General features: G+C 50.0%; 2 protein-coding genes across 3 annotated transcripts in view; both read left to right on the top strand.

Moving 5' to 3' along the window:
• Positions 1-19,061, top strand: part of LOC102443998 (uncharacterized) — a 293,825-nt gene that overhangs the window by 129,786 nt on the left and 144,978 nt on the right.
• Positions 2,925-17,585, top strand: LOC142821562 (uncharacterized). 2 transcript variants are annotated; one of them, XM_089770997.1, is made up of 6 exons: positions 2,925-4,775; positions 5,106-5,232; positions 6,310-6,423; positions 9,380-9,472; positions 9,753-9,852; positions 13,621-17,585. In XM_089770997.1, the coding sequence occupies exons 1-6, from the start codon at positions 4,575-4,577 to the stop codon at positions 14,039-14,041; spliced, it is 1,056 nt and encodes a 351-aa protein (XP_089627123.1). In that variant the 5' UTR covers positions 2,925-4,574; the 3' UTR covers positions 14,042-17,585. The 2 variants fall into 2 exon arrangements, with proteins under 2 accessions (XP_089627123.1, XP_075768957.2); XM_075912842.2 differs by having other exon boundaries at positions 3,047-4,775; positions 9,753-13,761.

Raw genomic sequence — 19,061 nt, 5'->3', positions numbered from 1 at the left:
GAACCGAGCCAGTCCCAAAACAGACCCTTGTGGAACCCCACTTGTTATACCTTTCCAGCAGGATTTTGAACCCTTAATAACTACTCTCTGAGTATGGTTATCCAGCCAGTTATGCACCCACCTTCTATTAGCCCCATCTAAGTTGTATTTGCCTAGTTTATTGATGAGAATATCATGCGAGACCGTATCAAACGCCTTACTAAAGTCTAGGTTTACCACATTCACCACTGCTCCCTTATCCGCAAGACTCGATATCCTATCAAAGAAAGCTATCAAATTGGTTTGACATGATTTGTTCTTTACAAATGCATGCTGGCTATTCCCTATCACCTTGCCACCTTCCAAGTGTTTATAGATGATTTCCTTAATTACTTGCTCCATTATCTTCCCTGCACAGAAGTTAAACTGGTCCATAGTTTCCTGGGTTGTTCTTATTTCCCTTTTTATAAACGGGCACTTTATTTGCCCTTTTCCAGTCTTTTGGAATCTCTCCTGTCTCCTATGATTTTCCAAGGATGATAGCTAGAGGCTCAGATACTTCTTCTATGAGCTCCTTGAGATAGTTGAGCTATCTTGATTTAGGAATAACTTAGAATGGCCTTGGAGAGGGGCTATTTCAAAATAGCTGAAGTGGAGCGTCTACAGATGCCTTATTTTGAAATAGCTATTTGAAATAGGCATTATTCTTCATAGAATGAGGTTTACAGAAGTCAGAAAAAGCTCTGTTATTTCCATTATTTTCAAATAATTCTGAATTGTTGTGTATACTCTTGCATTGTTATTCTAAACAGCCATTATTCCAAAATAATTTTTCCGTGTAGACATAACCTTTGTTCTTCCCCAGCTCTGCTGTTTTCAGGACAAATTCCTTGTTAGGACCAGTCACAACCTGGGGTGAGTGGGGGGGTCCATCGTGCCTGAGATGTGTGTTGTACAGAAGCCTCTTGTTCCCTGCCCTGTTCTCAATACTGGCTGCAGACACCTGCTTAACATGAAGGTGTAGCTCAGTGGTAGCATGTTTGACTGCAGATCAAGTGGTCCTTGGCTTAAATCCAAGTGCCCCCTTGAAGAACCTTCCTTTAATTAAAACATTTACCTCTGCAGTGAGAACATAAGAATGGCCAGACCAAAGACAAAAGGTCCATCTAGCCCAGTACCCTGTGCCCCCGGGGGGGGGGGGGGGGTGAACTGAAGACAATGATCAGCAATTTGTCTTGTGCCATCCATCTCCAGCCTTTGACAAACAGAGGCCAGGGACACTATTCTTACTCCTGGTAAGATGTTAAATCACATCCTAGATTTCTATTGTATGTGGACTCTTGAAATTAGTACAAACCCTTAACATTTTCCACCACCAATGCACATAAACCAGGCAAACCCATCCCTCAGCTGGAACCAGAACCCCCCACCCACTCCGCTCTTTGCTGCCTTTGGCTTCCCGCTGTGGGTACACCACAAAGCTCAGCTAAAAGAGGCCAACTCCAGCTACATATGGTGGGAAGAGCAGACACATTGGCCAGGCACCACTGGGGGCTGCCTCCCTCACCTCACACATATCCGGCAGGTGCCAGCTTAGCCACGGGGCCACTTTCTGGGCCTTTCTTCCTAGCTGCTCCACATGTTGTCATTGCCCATTCCAAGGGAAGGAAGAAGAGGGTAACTCCACAGCTGCAGAAGCTGCACTCTCAGGATCTCTGGCCGCTGACACCCCCCAGGGAATCACAACAGCATGTGATCTGTCCCAGTAATTGCAGTCCTGCCTTGCCAGCACCAGTCACATGCACCAGGATTTTCCTTTCCAAGGCTCCTCTCCAATCAGCCTTTTCCTGAACCAGCAGTTCTATGGGTGGCCAAGGGAGGTCTCCTCTGTGTCCCAGAAGGGCACAGGAAATAGTGAGCAAAGGCTACAACAAGGCATCACTGCAATTTGAACCCAGGATCTCCTGTTTATAGAGCAGGCACTTTAGCCAGCAGAGCCATGGTGCCCTCCTTGGTTAGGTACACATTAGTGTTTTTCCTGGATACATCTCATCCTGGAAAAACTGCCACATCCAGGGAACGGGTCCACTTTTTCAGATCAGTTTCCAAATAAGTGGGCGTGTTTGGCTATCTGGTAGACCTAAACTACAGCCTTTTTCTGTAGCCAGACTGAAGAGCAGCAGCAATTAGCTGTAAAGCCTGAAGTCACATGCTCACATTCCATCTAAATGACATTTAAATTGTGTCACACTAGGTGTGAGAAAGGGATCTTATCCTAGTGGCACCCACTGTCACCAGGTAAGAAACAGATCTCAAGATGGCTAGAGAAAACTTAGTTAACAGCATTTTTTCTGGCAAGAAACTGTTTACCAATAATTGTGGTTATGCGATCCTCATTCTATGATTATTGACCTCACTTTCCTATTTGTGTGATCTCTGTTTGGTTTGTATCTGTTTCTGTCTGCTGTATAATTAATTTTGCTAGCTGTAAATCAGCTAAGGTGGTGGGATATGATTGGTTAAGTAAATCATAATAGTATGTTATGACTGGTTAGTAAAATTATACTAAAATAATTGGTAAAGGTATAACTAAGGAGAACTCAATTTTCACTATACACACTGGGGTCCAAGAAGGAAAAGGGGAAACGAGAACAGGAACAAGAAGGGAAAGGAAGAAGAAGGAAAAGGGAAAGGAGGGAAGAAGAACCAAGAAGGAGGAGGGAAGACCTGGAAGAAGAACTCACCTCCAAGACACAGCCTAAGGGTATGTCTACACTTCAGTCCTCCCTCAAGGGAGGAATGCAAATGTAGACACCTAAAATTACAAATGAAGCAGGGATTTAAATATCCTGTGCTTCATTTGCATAATCACGTAATGGCGCTATTTTGCAACAGTGCTATTTTGCGGGAAAAAAGTTATTTTGAGAAAAACCTTCCCTCAAAATAACCCTTAAACCTCATCTTTTGAGGAGTAAGGGTTATTTCAAGGGAAGGGTTTTCTCTCAAAATAACTTTTTTTTTTTTCCAAAATAGTGCTATAATGCGATTATGGAAATGAAGCATTGGATATTTAAATCCCTGCTTCATTTGTAATTTTAGGTGTCTACATTTGCCTTCCTCCCTCAAGAGAGGAATGAAGTGTAGACATACTCTAAAGCCAAAGCAGCCAGGAATCCTCTGCACGACCATTCAAATGGTTTGCTGTTTGAGTTCTGTGTGGCAGATGACATCAGATCTGGGCACTGGGATTGTTTACTAGTTTCCCTGGGTTGACAGACTCACAGGTGGGATGACTGAGTGGTTAAGGTGTTGGACTAGAAATCTACTAGGCTTTCACTGTGCAGGTTCAAACCCTCTTCACCGTGAGGCCTGTGTTTTGGCTTCCCCCCAACAAGGGCAACAAGCTACCCAAGCCCTGACACGCTCTCCCCACGCTCCCTATCCCCAGTCAATCCCCGTCTGCTCCTGTCAGAGAGATGCTTAGTATGGTATTTCATGCTGCGTTCCTGAGGTCTCAGGTAACTCTCAGATTGTGCCCCTCACCCCATGGCTCAGCCATACCCTGGGGGTTTTGCCACCCCAGAAGCTGGGTGAGGGTCAGGGAGTGTAGGCCTGCCCCGAAGGTCCATCCCTGCAAGGAGGAAATGCTGGGGATGTGACATGGGTCACCTCTCCCCAGGCACACAGGCCCCCTGCCACTTCCCAGTTTGGGGAGCAAAGGTCTACAGAAGTAGTGGCGGGGGATGAGGGGGTGTCTTTGTTCCCTGCTCTTGCTCTGCTTCTTCCCCCAGGCCTTGGCCAAAGAGTTGGTAATGGAATATTTGTCCAAGTTTAAGTTCAGCAGAAAAAGCCCTGTGGATCCCAGAGCTGCTGCCTCAGTGACACAGCCAGGCTCCCACCAGAGAGCAAACGCCCATGGACACTGGGCAGGCACCAGTGCTCCCAACAGAGGGGAGAGGGCAGGAGGGGAACTTGGGGAGAGAAGAAGGGGCAGCAGATACAGGAGGTCTGGAGAGAGGTTCCCAGCCCCCACCCTGCCCAGACCCATTCACTGCCTTGCCTTGGGCAGATTTCTTTCCCTGACCCTTGATCCCAGGACAGTCAAAGCCCTTCCTGCCCTTACCAGTCCCAGTATGATTGCGGGGGGAGGGGGACACTGCCCTCAGGGACAATGCCGGGGAGCCCCCCAGAGTGGCAGCTTTGGAACTTCTGATCTTTTCTAGTGTCCGTCTCAGAGAGGGTGTGAAAGTGCCTGGAGGGTGCCCCATGGTGGGAGGGGCCAGGCCTGTGCTGTAACCACACAACTAAGGGTTTCCAGGCATGGCCAGAGCCTGGAGGAAATGGGGGTGTGAAATGGACCAAGACCCTTGAGAAACTACCTCGATCACAGAACCATACAATGCTAGAACTGAAAGGACTCTGAGAGATCCTCAAGCCCAGTCCCCTGCCCTCATGACAGGACAAAGCACCATGTAGACCATCCCTGACAGGTGTCTGTCTAACTTGCTCTTGAATATCTCCAGAGATGAAGATTCCACAACCTCCCTAGGCAATTTATTCCAGTGTTTCAGCATCCGGAAAGGACATTTTTCTTAATGTCCAATCTAAACCTCCCTTACTGCAGTTTAAGGCCATGGCTTCTTATGCTATCATCAGAGGCCAAGAACAAGTCTCCCCGCCCCCCGCGACACCCCTCTGCACCTGACAGGACCAAGAGCCATGTCTACCTTTTGTTCCAGATCATCCCATCTTGCAGTATACAGGGCAGGGAAATGGCTATGATGGAGCTGGCTCAGGTAGGGGAGTGCGTGTGAGTGTGTGTTTGTGAGTGTAAGTGAGAGAGTGGGGGGGGAGGGAGCCATGAACTAGGAAGGGGCTGGGATTCCTGTCGCCTCTGCAGAGCTCTGCTCCCACCTCAGCCTGTGGTTGGTAGGGGGGTGACTGAGAAGACCCTGCTCTGCTCCATCTGCTGGGAGGCCCAAGCTCTCCCCTCTCTCTCTCCTGGAGCCTCCTGGCCTCTCTGGGCAGGGTGGGATGGGATTCTGCTCATCGGGCCCTCTCCATTGTGACAAGTGGGGCCCTGGCTGGAGTGGAAGGTGCTGAGTGGCGGTCCCCTGTTATTTCAGGTGCCAGTGACCTTTGAGGAGGTGGCTGTGTATTTTACCACAGGGCAGGGGGCGCTGCTGAGCCCTGCGCAGAGAGCCCTCTACAAGGACGTCATGCAGGAGAACTATGAGACAGTGGCCTCACTGGGTAAGGATTCCTGCACCCTCAACTAGCAAAGCCTTGGGGCCAGCATTTCTACATCAGGTCAGGTTCTTCCCTGGTCAGTTTGAGAGCAGAGTGGGGCCCAAAACCCTTGTGTGAGGGACACTTTCATCCCGATGCCTCCTTCTGGGGAAATTGTCAGACACCTAAGGGACATGCTAATTCATTCGCATCGCCCCAGCTTTCAGGGACCAGAAGCAGGGAACGGTTCTGCCTACGTTATTTCTCCTACACGCACTGTTCTCCTGCCACCTTGGGACTGGCTCCATCTGTGGAGGGGTCTGGGTTCCACAGGCTTGGAAATAGGCAGGAGTTTAACCCCCAAGCTGTGTGTGTGTCAGCGAGTACCCTAGAAATCCACAGATCATTAAAACTCCTAGTGAGGGCATAACAACACTCACTGTCACCGAATGGTGAGGAGTCATTGGGACCTGAACTCCACCCCCTCCACAGCCAGGTGGTTTATTAGTTCAGAGATACAGCATAGAGCAGACTTGTTAGTACAGAAACTAGGAGCAGTCAGCACAATCCACCTTGGGGAGGAGAGGGCACAGAGCTAAGGGCCCTGCCCCCCACTTCTGCCCCTAAGCCAGCAAGACTCACTTTCACCCTGCACAGCTTGTCCCTGGCTACAGCCAGCCCCTTCTCAAACCTTTATTCAGCTTCCCAGGGAAAAGGTGTCCCCTGGTCAAATACCCCTCTCAGGCTCAGATTATTGTGAGCCTGGGCTATTGTGAATGTGCTTGCCTGGGCGTCCTCCTTCAGTGAGTCACCCCCAAATTCCCATCCCCATCTAGATAGTGGTGCAGTGCCAAGGGAAACTGAGGCACAAGCATGGAGTTACTACAGGACAATAGAAATCACATGCAACATAACAAAGCAAACAGAGTGAATACAATTACAACTTCATCACATCCCCTAGTCCTTTCCTTCCTAGAAGTCTGCTGCTCTCAAGTCCCGGTCCCATGCAGGATCAGATTAGGCTCATGGAATGTTCCTTGTGACACACACACTGCCCAGACTCCATGTGCCTTCACCTTGCCTGATTTCACCCCTGTGCAGGATTCCCCATTTCCAAACCTGACCTGCTCACCCAGCTGGAACGAGGGGAAAAGCTGTGGGTCCCAGATCTTCAGCCCTCCAAAGAAATGAGGATCTTGAGAGATATTCACACAGGTGAGAAGTCAGGGAAATTGACACACAAACATTCCAGAAGTGCAGGAAAAATCTAGTGCGTCCAAAAATGAGCATTGGGTAAAAGCCCTCACTTCCACCCCATGTCTCCCAGGTAGGGCTGCAGGTATCATCCTGCCAAATACCTGTCACAGCTCTCCAGACATCCCGTTATGTGTCAGGAGTTTTCTCCTTATGCTTACTTCCCTGGGAGTGTTTGGGTAGGATGTGGACCCACCCACAATGTGTCAGTCTCCCAAACTATTATTGCGCAGTGCTTTCTGGTTTAGGAATGTGAAGGGCTAGTTGAGTAGCTGATAAGCAAATGCTTATTGGATCATCGACAGACTAGTCACTTCCCTCACCCCTTTCCACCTCTATCACAAAGAGGCAACAAGGAGGGAAGAGAAGGGGTACTTCAAAGCGGCAGTGCCACTTAAAGTGAGAGGCCAGGCACCAGGCTCCGTGTGGCACTGCCACTTTGAAGTGCCGCCTGCAGCCCGGAGCCAGCTGGGATTTCTTCAGGCTGTAGGTGATGTTTCAAAGCAGCAGTACTGGGTGGAGCAGGGCTATTCAACATGCAGCCCATGGACCATTTGTTTGTGGCCCAGAGAGCAGTTCGGCTTTTCGTGGGGCTTAACACATGGCCCATGGGTGGGATCCTTTGCTTCCACTGGGAACACTCCACAGCAGCAAGTCAATATAATGGTTTTCTGTTTTTATGCATTTTAGTAGTTAAATTCCTGGACTGTCATCCTCATTAAAAGTGCTGTCATATAGTGGAAATCGGGACACTATTGCATTTTATTACTATCAGCAGAACTGACTTAAATGGAGCCTGAGTGTTATGTAGTCTTACCTTAATCTTTGCATTCATACCTGTCAATGTGAAAGACGCTATTTACATGTATTTGAATACATATTTGTACATATATGCAACCACACTTAAGTTGCAGCCCTCAGCATGTGCTGTGAGTATCGTTGTGGCCCGTGGGGCTTCTGCAGTTAAGTAGCCCTGCTGTAGAGCCTGGGATCAGCTGGGTTTTCCCCTTCAGATCCCGGGCTCGGAGCAGCGCTGCTGCTTTGAAACACTGCAGGGCGCCCGGCCTCACGCTCCTCACAGCGTTTCAAAGTGGTAGCACAGCACAGAGCCTCAGGTCAGTGGGGGAGTGCCCAGCTGGCCTCAGGCTCCACACTGGGCTTTCACCTTTGAAGTGTAGCGATAGCCCTAGGGCTGCGGCTACATTTCAAAGGTGGAGGTGCCTTGTTGACTAATTGAATGGTTGATGCAAAATGCAGTGACTATTCGATTAGTCAGTTAGTCGATATTTAACATCCTTATTATATCTTTGTCATTCCCTTGTTGGCCCCTTCTCCCCAGCACGGTCAGTGACTCCTGCCTGTATTCTCTCTCCCCCAGCAAGTGCTAGGACAGTGAGGAAGAACAAGGAGGAGAGTCAACAGCAGGAAGGGCATGGCACAGTAGAATCACAGGGAACACTTTTGGAAGGAGCTGAATGGGATTATTCCCAGTATGTACAACAGGGGAAAGCCTGGGAAAATCAACACAAGGAAGAGAGGCACTTGAGGAACAATTCAGGCAGGAAAGTGGAGGAACCCATTAAATGTGGTCTTAGGGGCGGGTCTGGATTTTTTGGTTTTTTGTTCTTTGACAGTCTCTTCCCCCCCCCCCCCCCCTTGCAGTTTTTTTTTTAAATGGGTTTCATGGCCAAATAAAACTGGGAAACACAGGACTAGACTATTACATCTCTAGTCAATGGAAGTTCACAGGCAGGAATGGCAGGTACCAGACATCTGGGCCTGGGTGCAGCTGTTGTTAGTGCCTGCAGAGACCCTTTTGCCAATGTGCTGAGTTCCTGGAAGGAGGGTGCAGTCTCAGAGTCCATTCCTGCCTCCAGTAGATTCTGTGCAGGTTGAAAGGACTCCAAATGGAAGGCCTGACTGGCCACAAGAGGGAGGTTGGGAAACCACACAAAGGCTGCAGAGGTGGAGTTGAGCTGTAGCAACACTCACAAGCACCGGAGATGCAGCACAGGATCAGCCTGCACTGCCCTGGCCAGCTGTGGGAATGACAGCTGTTAGGGCCCATCCAGGCACAGGCAGTTGGGATCAGAAGTGTGAAGGATAGAAGCATGAAGCATCCAGCCATGGGTTCATTTTCCTGCTCAGACAACTTCCTCTGCCTCCTTCTGGCCCAAGTAGAGCATAAATTAATGGAGATTGCCTATCTCCTAGAACTGGAAGGGACCTTGAAAGGTCATCAAAGTCCAGTCCCCTGCCTTCACAGCAGAACCAAATACTATCCCTGATGAATTTTTGCCCCAAATGGCCTCCACAAGGATTGAACTCACAACACTGGGTTTAGCAGGCCAATGCTCAAACCACTGAGCTATCCCTCCCCCCGTTTTAGACAAAGAGAGCTTTTAGAGCATTTGAGACAAAGAGCAGGGGAAGCCCAATCCCCCAGCCAGAAGCTTTGTGGACAGAGCCCTTAGGGAGCTAGAGCTCTGCTGGGTCCTTTTTCTCCAAGTCCTAGTGACTTGCCACATGGCAGCTGCAATCTGAACCCTGCCTGGGGACCTTGGTGTTAAACATGCCAGTTCTCCCTACAGCTCCCTTTCTGAGTAGTGTATTCCGGTTCTGCCCTGTGGTGGGGTGTGTAGAATGGGCTGGGAAGGAGACTAACTTCTAGAGAGTGTAGCTGAGTGTTCAGCTCCCTTGGGAAATCAGCCAGGCCATTTCTGAGGGAGAGGGGATGCACCTTTACTGCAGGTGAGTGTGTCCTGGGATCTTGTACCAGCCAGAGCCCAGTCCCTGCAAGATGGGGAAGGAGCCTCTCTGGGTGGGTGATGCAGAGCCTGACTCTGGAAGCAGTAATGGCACAGACCTAAATGAACAAGAACAACTCTTTTAATTGCTCTCCAAACTGGATTTCCAGTCTCCGACGCTCATATGATCTCCTGGGAGGAAATGCAGATCCCAGATCTCCAGGGCTGTGAGAAAGGAGAGATCATCAGTGACACCCACACAGGTGAGCAGTCAGCTAAACTGACTCAAACTAATTTCAGTGTCCTCGTAGCAGATATCATTTGTGCATTTTCATCAATTCTGACTGACCCTTCTGCCTGTCTTGAACACCAGTCTGAGGTTCTGGGTGGGGGAAGGATTATGGTGAAGGGGGGGAACTCAGCTCATGATTATTAAATCTTTCCAGACATTCCTTGGGCATGCTTCTCCTTTTCTATTTCTGTTTTAGAGTTTCCTTTCACCTCAGCACAAGGAATGACTCCTGTCTGGATTCTCTGTCCCAGCAGGTGATGAGGCCCCGAGTGAGAACCATGAAAAGAGTCTTCAGCAAGAAAGACGGGAGCAAATGGCTCCATGCAGGATGTTATTGGGAAAATCTGAAGGGTATGTTTCTCAGAGTCCTGAGCAGGGATTGACCTGTGAGAGCCAGCGTAGCCAACAAAAGCAGCAGGGAAACCATCCAGGAGAGGGACAGGGTAAATCCAGCCACAGAAGCGGAGGGGTGAAAACAAACACAGAAACTATTAATCAGAAAATCCTCCATCAACAGTCACCCTGTGCTTCCAGTAACTGTGCAACTCTTAGTAAACGTGGAAGAGCCCACACAGGAGACACACCCTTCAGCTGCTCTGAGTGTGGAAAATGCTTCAGTCATAGGGCATATCTTGTTAGACATAGGAGAACCCACACAGGAGAGAAACCCTTCAGCTGCTCTGACTGTGGGAAAAGCTTCAGTGAGAGTTCAAGCCTTGTTGCACATAGGAGAACCCACACAGGGGAGAAACCCTTCAGCTGCTCTGACTGTGGGAAAAGCTTCAGTGAGAGTTCACGCCTTGTTGTACATAGGAGAAGCCACACAGGGGAGAAACCTTTCAGTTGCTCTGACTGTGGAAAATGCTTCAGTCGCAGCTCAAACCTTGCTATACATAGGAGAGCGCACACAGGGGAGAAACCTTTCAGTTGCTCTGATTGTGGGAAAAGCTTCAGAAGGAACTCAGATCTTCTTAGTCATAGGAGAACCCATACAGGAGAGAAACCCTTCAGTTGCGCTGACTGTGGAAAATGCTTCAGTCAGAGGTCACACCTTGTTAGACATAGGAGAGCCCACACAGGAGAGAAACCCTTTAACTGCTCTGACTGTGGGAAGAGCTTCAGTGAGAGTTCAAGCCTTGTTGTACATAGGAGAACCCACACATGGGAGAAACCTTTCAGTTGCTCTGAGTGTGGGAAAAGTTTCAGAAGGAGCTCAGATGTTCTTAGTCATAGGAGAACCCACACAGGAGAGAAACCCTTCAGTTGCTCTGACTGTGGAAAATGCTTCAGTCAGAGGTCACACCTTGTTATCCATAGGAGAGCCCACACAGGAGAGAAACCCTTTAATTGCTCTGACTGTGGGAAAAGCTTCAGTGAGAGTTCAAGCCTTGTTGCACATAGGAGAACCCACACAGGGGAGAAACCTTTCAGTTGCTCTGACTGTGGAAAATGCTTCATTCAGAGGTCAGCCATTATTAAACATATGAGAGCCCACACAGGAGAGAAACCTTTCAGTTGCTCTGTGTGCGGAAAATGCTTCAGTTGCAGCTCAAACCTTGTTAGACATTGGAGAGCCCACACAGGAGAGAAATCCTTCAGCTGTTCTGACTGTGGGAAAAGCTTCAGTAGGAGCTCACATCTTCTTATCCACAGGAGAACCCACACAGGGGAGAAACCCTTTAACTGCTCGGACTGTGGGAAAAGCTTCAGTGAAAGTTCAAGTCTTCTTACACATAGGAGAACCCACACAGGAGAGAAACCCTTCAGCTGCTCTGACTGTTGTAAAAGCTTCAGAAGGAGCTCAGATCTTCTTAGTCATAGGAGAACCCACACAGGAGAGAAACCCTTCAGTTGCTCTGATTGTGGAAAATGCTTCAGTCAGAGGTCACACCTTGTTAGCCATAGGAGAGCCCACACAGGAGAGAAACCCTTTAACTCCTCTGACTGTGGGAAAAGCTTCAGTGAGAGTTGAAGCCTTGTTGCACATAGGAGAACCCCTATAATAAAGGTGGGCAAAAGCCTCTTAATGGGTAGAATCCAGCTTGCGTAGGGCTTTGATTTTGACTGTGAGGGAGTGCTATACCCTGTCCCTTCACTGGCATGTGCTGTAAGGGAAGGAACTCAGCCCCACTACTCTTCTCATCCTGCAGCCACTGGAGAGGAGGCAGCCCTGAGGCTGTACCACATGGACTGGCTAGAGACACTGCTGTCACTGCACCTCTGGCTTCCCAGGCTGGCTCATGGCCACATCCATAGAATCTTGTGCCACTAGGGCCACGTGGCCATGCCAGGGATGCCTCTGGGGCCAGTTGTGGGCTGTGTGCCTATGGCAGTGGTGTCTCCAGCCCCGGTCCATATGGCTGCAGCAGCAGTGCATCTGAGGCTGACGCACAGCTGCATGGCTGCAGCAGTGGTGCCTCTGGGGCCAGTCCTGGACTGCTTGGCTGTTGCGGCAGCAGAACCTGCCTCCAGACTGTCTGGGACAGTGTGGCTGCAGATGTTGTTGCAAAGGGGCACGAAGCCAGGTAATCACCCTCTGCTCAAGACCCTCCATCCCCTCACTTCCCACCTCCCCAGAACCTCCAGCTTGCTCTGACACTCTCCCTTGTTCTTGCACCCTCTCTGCTTGGCACACACTGCCCGTTCCCTTGTTCCTGCTCCCTCCACCTGGCCAGATACCGTACTCCCAGCCTGCTTCTTCACCACAGCTCCCTTCCAGATTCTGCATCCCATTCCTATCCTGTTGGCAGCCCTGCCTCACACTGTAACCTTCATTTTTGTCCCTACCCCAGAGCCTAAGGAGGTCCATAAGGTTCACTAACTCTAGAATTACAGAAAAGGAAATCTGATCCATCAGAAGTTTTTAACCTCAGTTTTCCCCCCTTTGCTTCCCCTCACCCGATGAGGCTGGGGCAGCAGAGAATGGAGGGAGGTTGGAGGAGTTTCTATACTTCTCACTTGTGTGGTCCCCAATGAATTTTTTTGTGGGTCAGTGACCCCTGATCCAAAAATGGTTCTCCACTGCTGCCTTAAATAAAGAAAATAATGGAACCTTTTGTGTTGGGCATAATTTTTTACTTTATTTAAAATGAAGTTTGACAAAGTAATGAGAGAATCAAAATGCTTAATCTGTTTTATAATTAAACTGTCCTGCACAGCTGCAGCATTAGCAGCATGGCTTAGGTGTAATTATATAATTAATGGTAAGTGTCCATTAGCAACTGGTAGTCCATGGAAAGGTTTGCATCCACCCATGTTGTACACAGGGCATACAGTGGAGAGAGCTCCTCCCCTCTCCCAGGAGAGTGGCACAGCTCAGGGAAGGAGAGTTAAATCTTTGCACACCCCTTAGGAATGGTTGCTGACCCCTGTTCTAGTTCTTCTAAACAACTGGCTGAGCAATCCCTAGGCAGGGCTGTCGTCTATAGCTCATTGGAGGTAACTTTATTCTGATCAGTCTTGGTGTGAAACTCCTGACTGAGGGTTAGTTTCAGAATCAGGGCTCCTGGGTCCTGTTCCCAGCATTGTCCCAGACTGGCTGTGTGATGTCAGATAAGGCCCTTTACCTTTCTCAGCCTTTGTCCCTCCCTCTGTCCGTTGATTGTAACCCTCCTCTCCTGTGCAAAAACCATCCATACTACATGCACATATTTGCATGAGAGGCCTTTTTTCATAAGACTTATTCCTCTTTCTATGAGGAATTCCACTGCAAAATCCTACCTCAATGCCTAAACATGGCGCAGCGGTGACCCTGGCTATCTGACAGCTATGGTAGTGGGGCATATGCCCTGATAGGTTTAACCATGCTACAAAGGTGTTGGACCATCCAATCCAGGGAGAGGGATTGCTCTCTCAGAGGAAAGAGCACTTTTCCTTCTCCTTACAGGTTGAAGGCTAGCTAAGCTTGAGGAGGTACACATGCCTACCCACCTAGCCACTGGGATGGCCTGAAGTCAACAGCTAAAACAACATGAGTAAATGGGTCTTAGTTCCCTGAGTGTCATCGAACCATTCTATGGTGGTGGAGCAGAAATTGACTGATGAGAGGCTGACAAAAATGTTAGGTGCTAGGCCAACATGGAAAAGGACAACCCTTGCTGTGTGTACTTACAATTGTAGGTCACTGGCAAGGGAGGAAACATTAAATCATCTGATAGAAGAGAAGAAAAGGATAAGATGCGACATCTTCGGTGTCTATGAAACTCGACGAAAGAAGGAGTTGGAAGTCAACTGGAAGGATGGAAGTGCTGTGAGGCTCAGAAAGGGAGGTAGTGATAGAAACATTGGAGGAGTCGGATTTATCATCCATAAGGATTGGTCTTCGAAAGTCATATCATGCCAGTTAATATCATCATGTGTCAGTGTGCTGCATCTTCAGATGGAGTCAAAAGCTACCCTCAAGGTCATCCAGGTTTATGCTTCCACAAGTGCAAGTGAGGACAAAGAAGTGGAAGAATTCTACCAAGAGCTCGAAAGAGCCCTCATGCAAAAGTCTACTTACACTGTCATGATGGGAGATTTTAACGCCAAGGTCGGGTGAGGGAAAGCTGGTGAAAAGTTCATAGGGAGATACAGCTGTGGCAAAAGGAATGAAAGAGGAGAAAGACTGGTAGCGATGGCAGAAATGAACAAACTGTACACGGCAAACACCTGGTACAAAAAAAAACCCCCACAAGAACGTGGGCACTGACGAAGAGAGAAGAGCACAAGTTATGTTGGGAATTTCCCTTCTGGATCATATTCTAAATGAAATTTTGGGGCAACATCTGCTCCACTGAGCCTCTGAGGTGGGAGTGGTGAGGGGATTTGACAGGGGCCTGGCCCTACTTTCCTGCCACCTTCTCATGCTGGTCACAAGGCGTCCGCAGCTGCCCGTGTGCTGGTGGGTGAGGCCTTCACTCAGCGTTTGGCAGCCAGGGCGGGGAGCAGCCTGGCCGGGTGTGTCTGTGGCTCTGCAGCCATGTATAGACCTGGCCCTGCCCCCCTCTTCCCTTGCCTCAGTTGCTGTGTGGCTTCTGAGCCTTCCCTTGGAGCTGTCAGTACCAGCCCTCCCTGCTCAAGGTGCCTAGGGGAGGAAAGGGAGCTGGGCTCCAGCCTAGTGCTCTTTCTGCTTCCCCCTGACTCCAGCCTGGCCCTGGGCCTCTTTTCTGCCATCCCCATGGGGACCAGGGGAAAAGCAGGAGGTGGGTGCAAGGGCCACACTCGTGGGCATCAGGTGGTGCCACAAGAAATGTTCCTTGTCGGCCTGGCTGGAACATGGAGCCACTTGAGTATGCTGTTAGCACCAATGTGCCCCACTGGCCAGTCTGAGCGGAGAGCCAGGGACAGTCCCTGCAAACCTGGGATCATTGGCCAAAGCTGCTGCTCTTGTGTCTGTGCTGGGATTCCCTCTGATAACCACTCCATCACAGAACCACCCTTAATGCCTTCTCCTGCTGTACTTAAACTTGGACAAATATGCTGGCCCCCTGCCACTTTCCCAGTGTTGGGAGTAAAGGTCTAGAGAAGTAGCGGTGGGTAGTGGGTCTCGTTCCCTGCTCTTCCTCTTCCCCAAATGCCTTGGCCAAAGAGTAACACAATATTTATCCAAGTTTAAGTACAGCAAGAGCAGCCCTAAAATGTGTTTCTGTGGTGTAGTGGTTCTCATGTTTGCCTAACATAGGAAAGGTCCTTGGTTCAAAACCAGGCAGAAAAACAATGTCTTCTCTTATTGCCCCTGCCCAGGTAAGCCCAGCTCCTGCTGCCTGGCCTGTGTGTGGGATGATCCCAACTCCCACATAACAGAGAGTGGTGACATCAGCTTAGAATGCCCCTTGGTGCCAGCCTGGGGAAGGGAGATGAATCAGGCCAGGCACCTGTTGGAGGCTTGTGGCTTGGCCTTCCCTGCCCTCAGAGGCTTGTGTATGGGGCTGACTCCTTCTGCTGCCTCCCTTGTGTGATTGGCCCAAGAAGGATGTGAGGCAGGACTTTTACTGATGTGGCCTTGGTTCAAGTCCCATTTGGGGGAAAACAGTCTTGTCTGTTTTCTTGAAAGCCTTCTTTAGAGTGTAGACATAGCAAAAACCTGCATTCCCTTTCCTTTCCCCCAGCAACTGCTGTGCTACAAAGAAGAGATAGGAGAGGTCAGGCTGCCTAACATGAAAGGTTCTGTGGTGTGATGGAAAGTGTGTTGGACTGCTAAGCTGTGTGGCCTGTCAAAAGTTGTGGGTTCAAATCCCTCCCCACAGACCCATTTCAGCTACCTGAGCTGCTTTTACAAAAGAAGCTGGCCTCGTGTGTGGACAAAGGGGTCTAGGACTATGGAAGAAGCGCAGGGCTGGCCACCAGGAGCTACAAGTCTGTACCCCACAGGAAAATGGGTGTGCACCCTCCACCTCACACAGGCAAGTGAAAACTGAGGTGAGAAAAAGAAAGTCTTTGCACCTTTCCTGTCCCCTGGTCCTGCTGGGCTCTGATTGCATCCAGCCTGAGCTAAGCTCAGGGACCATGCAGATGACCTGCTGCACAGCTATGATGCCATCAAATCCCTCCCACTGGTCCGCTCAGTCACTCAGTACATGCCAGGGAGCCAAGTGATTGTGCCTTTGAGTGGCACTCTCTGCCAGCCAATCAGTTTCATGAGGAGGGGCAAAGGGCCACTTGAGCTAATTCCACTGTTTGTGCGGATGTGTCCCACCCAGAGGTAGAGGTGGAGATGGCCAGGAGCCTGTTACAAACCTGTTACAAATCTGCCTGGTGCACATTCCTACCTTCCTTTGTGAACACAACATACATCGGGGCTTGAATTAATGGCCACCTTCCTTTGTCACAGATCATTGATCCTTGTGACTTTCAGGTAACTTCGTACAGCAGCTGTTTAAACATAATGTGCTTCAGCCCTGTCTCCAGCTTGGCTTTCCTCCTCTGCCTCATTCCTGCCTCTTGACTTCCTTGGGCAACTAAAATAAGTGAGGCAGCAGGAAGAGCCCACCCCCAAACAGGGGAAGCCGAGCCACAAACAGGAAAGTGTTCTGACTCATCGTATTTCCCCAGGCTGGCCCCAAGGTGCATTCTCAGCTGATGTCACAACCTTTGGGTTTATCCAAGGCAGCAGGAATTGCATTTATCTGGCCATCAAGGGGAGACAGAGTCACAATGAGAGAAGACACTGTTTCCACTTAGCTTTGAGCCAGGGACTTTTTGCATGTTCGGTAAATGTGATAAGCACTACACCACAGAAACACCCTTAATGCCTTCTGCTGTACTTAAAAGTGGACAAATAATATGTTACTAACTCTTTGGAGGGCTTGGGGGAAGAGGAAGAGCAAGACACCTTCCCCCCCTCCCACCCTTCTCTAGACCTTCACTCCCAACACTGGGAAGGTGACAGGGGCCCATGTGCCTGGGGAGGGGTCACCCATGTCACAACCCCAGCATTTCCCCCCTGCAGGGATGATCCTTTGGGACAGGCATAGATTCCCCACCCTCTCACCCAGCTCCTCTCATATTCTAGGGTGGAGCAGCCCACAGGAGTAGAGCTGAGCCTTGGGGTACTGGGCCAGAGGCAGGGGTTGTGGGAGCTGAGAGTTTGCCTCAGACCTCAGGGACCCAGCATGAGGCACCATCCCAGGCATCTCTCTGACAGGAACAGAAGGGGATTGACAGGGAGTGTGTCTCAGAGGTTGTGTAGCTTGTTGCCCTGGTTAGCTGCTGCCAGTGGCCCTGCAGGACAAGATGAGCTTTGCCTGCTCCCATCAGCCGGAATCTCTGCCCCATTTCCTGCCTTCCTTCCCAGGCTGACCCAGTGACCAAAATGGACTGAGGCTGGGAAGAAGATGAGTGGAGGGCCCAGTCACCTCTTTACTGTTTGACTCCTGATCCTGGTATGACATGCTCCTCACCAAGCACTTAGGATATGTCTAGACTGCAGCCCTTTTTCAATAAAGGGATGTAAATGAGATATATGGATATTGCACATGAAGTGGGGATTTGTATTTCCAGTGCTTCATTTGTATAACGGCAGCCACTGGTTTTTTTTAAATGGGTCTTTTTTGGAAAAAAGCGGCAGTTTTGCCGTAGATCTTTTGAAAATAAAAGACTTTTTTGAAAGATCCTATAAGCCTCATTTTTTAAGGATTTTCTTAAGGAGGTACTTCATAGAAAAAGGTTGAGAAAAACTGTGCTGGGCACTGCAGGCTGGCCTGTTCTCTTTTATCTCCCTGCTCTGGGGCAGGGAGGCCAGAAGAAGAAGAACCAGGCTGAGCAGTTTGCAAGGAGCAGGCAGGCAGGAGTCCTGGTGGGAGGAGGGAACAGCAGAAACAGACCCTGTGCAGTCCCAGCCTGCTGGAGGGGGCTCTGTCCCCCTCCCCCTCAGATCCCTCCCTCTCCCCCTCTCCTGGGGGCTGGAAGAGACTTGGGCCCTAGGCTCAGCTGCCTTCGCCAGTGTCAGGAGAAGAGGCTCATGTCTTGACCTCTTGCCCTCATTGTCCACTGATCTAATTAACGACCCATTCTTGCTGCCTGTGGTCTCCAGCTGAGACAATCAAGTGAGTTTCTTTGTCCTCCAGCCCTGCAGAAGTTGACTGCTGAGTTTCTCTCTTGTCTAGCTGACTGATCCTAGGTAGGTCACATGAGACTACCCAAATATGCCCCCATCAGCCATCACCCTGAGCCACAGCTCTTGTGCTCATTTCTAGAGCCAGCATTGGGTGGGTGTTAGCTAAGGAAGCAGCAACTCCAAGGAAGAGCTAGTTGGAACAGTTGCTAATCAGATTACCATGATTGGTTAGTGCCAAGCAGCAGCTGAAAAGCATGACATGATGCTCAAAGACTGGAGTAATTCCAGGTGAGGGGAAGATATCCCTGCCACATGTTGGTAAATGCCAAAGCCTGGGATTGAACCAGGGACCTTTAGAGCTTCAGGCTAACACTCGCCCAACTGAGCTACTTTGGCTGCTTCAATTAAATTTCTTTAGCATGTAATTCTCTGTCCACATGTTTGGCAGCGGTGCTGCACAAAATGGATGTTGTCATGCCCTGCCCAGAAAAGCAAGACTGGCCTTTCCACAGTGCCCCTCTCTCCCAGCCCAGAACAAAGGTTCCCTCTAAGCCAGGCCTGGGCAATATAGGCCAGCGGGCTGGATCCAGCCCATCAAGTCACGGCTTGCCCCATCCCTGCATGCCGCTGAGAACAGGTACTGCTGAACCATTAGTGTCCCTGCTCCCAGCACAATCCCATTCACTGGTTTCTGGTCATGTGAAGCACCATCCGCCCCCCACACACTCAGGGTCTTATTCATTGACCCAGATGGCCTCTGTAGCCTGTACAGGGAAGGGCATGAAGGATGCCTGAGAAATGTGCTGGGCTGCTGGCCAGGAGTGAGCCAGGTAAGTCTCCTCTGGCACCCCAGCCCCTCCCTTCCCTCAACCCACTGGTACCCCACATAAACCAAACCCTCTGTCTCCCTCCTGAACCCACACCCCTTCCAGATCCTGCCCCCATACCCTGCCCCAGGTCACAAGCCAACCCCTACAACCATTCGTGTACCCCAGTCCTCTGCCCCAAGCTCCTGTCTGCACCA

Source organism: Pelodiscus sinensis, chromosome 19, assembly GCF_052426305.1.
Source record: "Pelodiscus sinensis isolate ZL-2025 chromosome 19, ASM5242630v1, whole genome shotgun sequence".
Classification (NCBI taxonomy): domain Eukaryota; kingdom Metazoa; phylum Chordata; order Testudines; family Trionychidae; genus Pelodiscus; species Pelodiscus sinensis.
Note: the sequence above shows the minus strand (reverse complement) of the source record. Positions and strands in the feature narration are given on the sequence as shown.

Bases quoted from the DNA above. Each gene is read 5' to 3' on its own strand.
- LOC142821562 (XM_075912842.2), top strand. From the start codon at position 4,575: ATGTCCAATCTAAACCTCCCTTACTGCAGTTTAAGGCCATGGCTTCTT. The intron at 4,776-5,105 runs GTAGGGGAGTGC...CTGTTATTTCAG, and splicing joins CTATGATGGAGCTGGCTCAG to GTGCCAGTGACCTTTGAGGA. The intron at 9,473-9,752 runs GTGAGCAGTCAG...TCTCTGTCCCAG, and splicing joins CATCAGTGACACCCACACAG to CAGGTGATGAGGCCCCGAGT.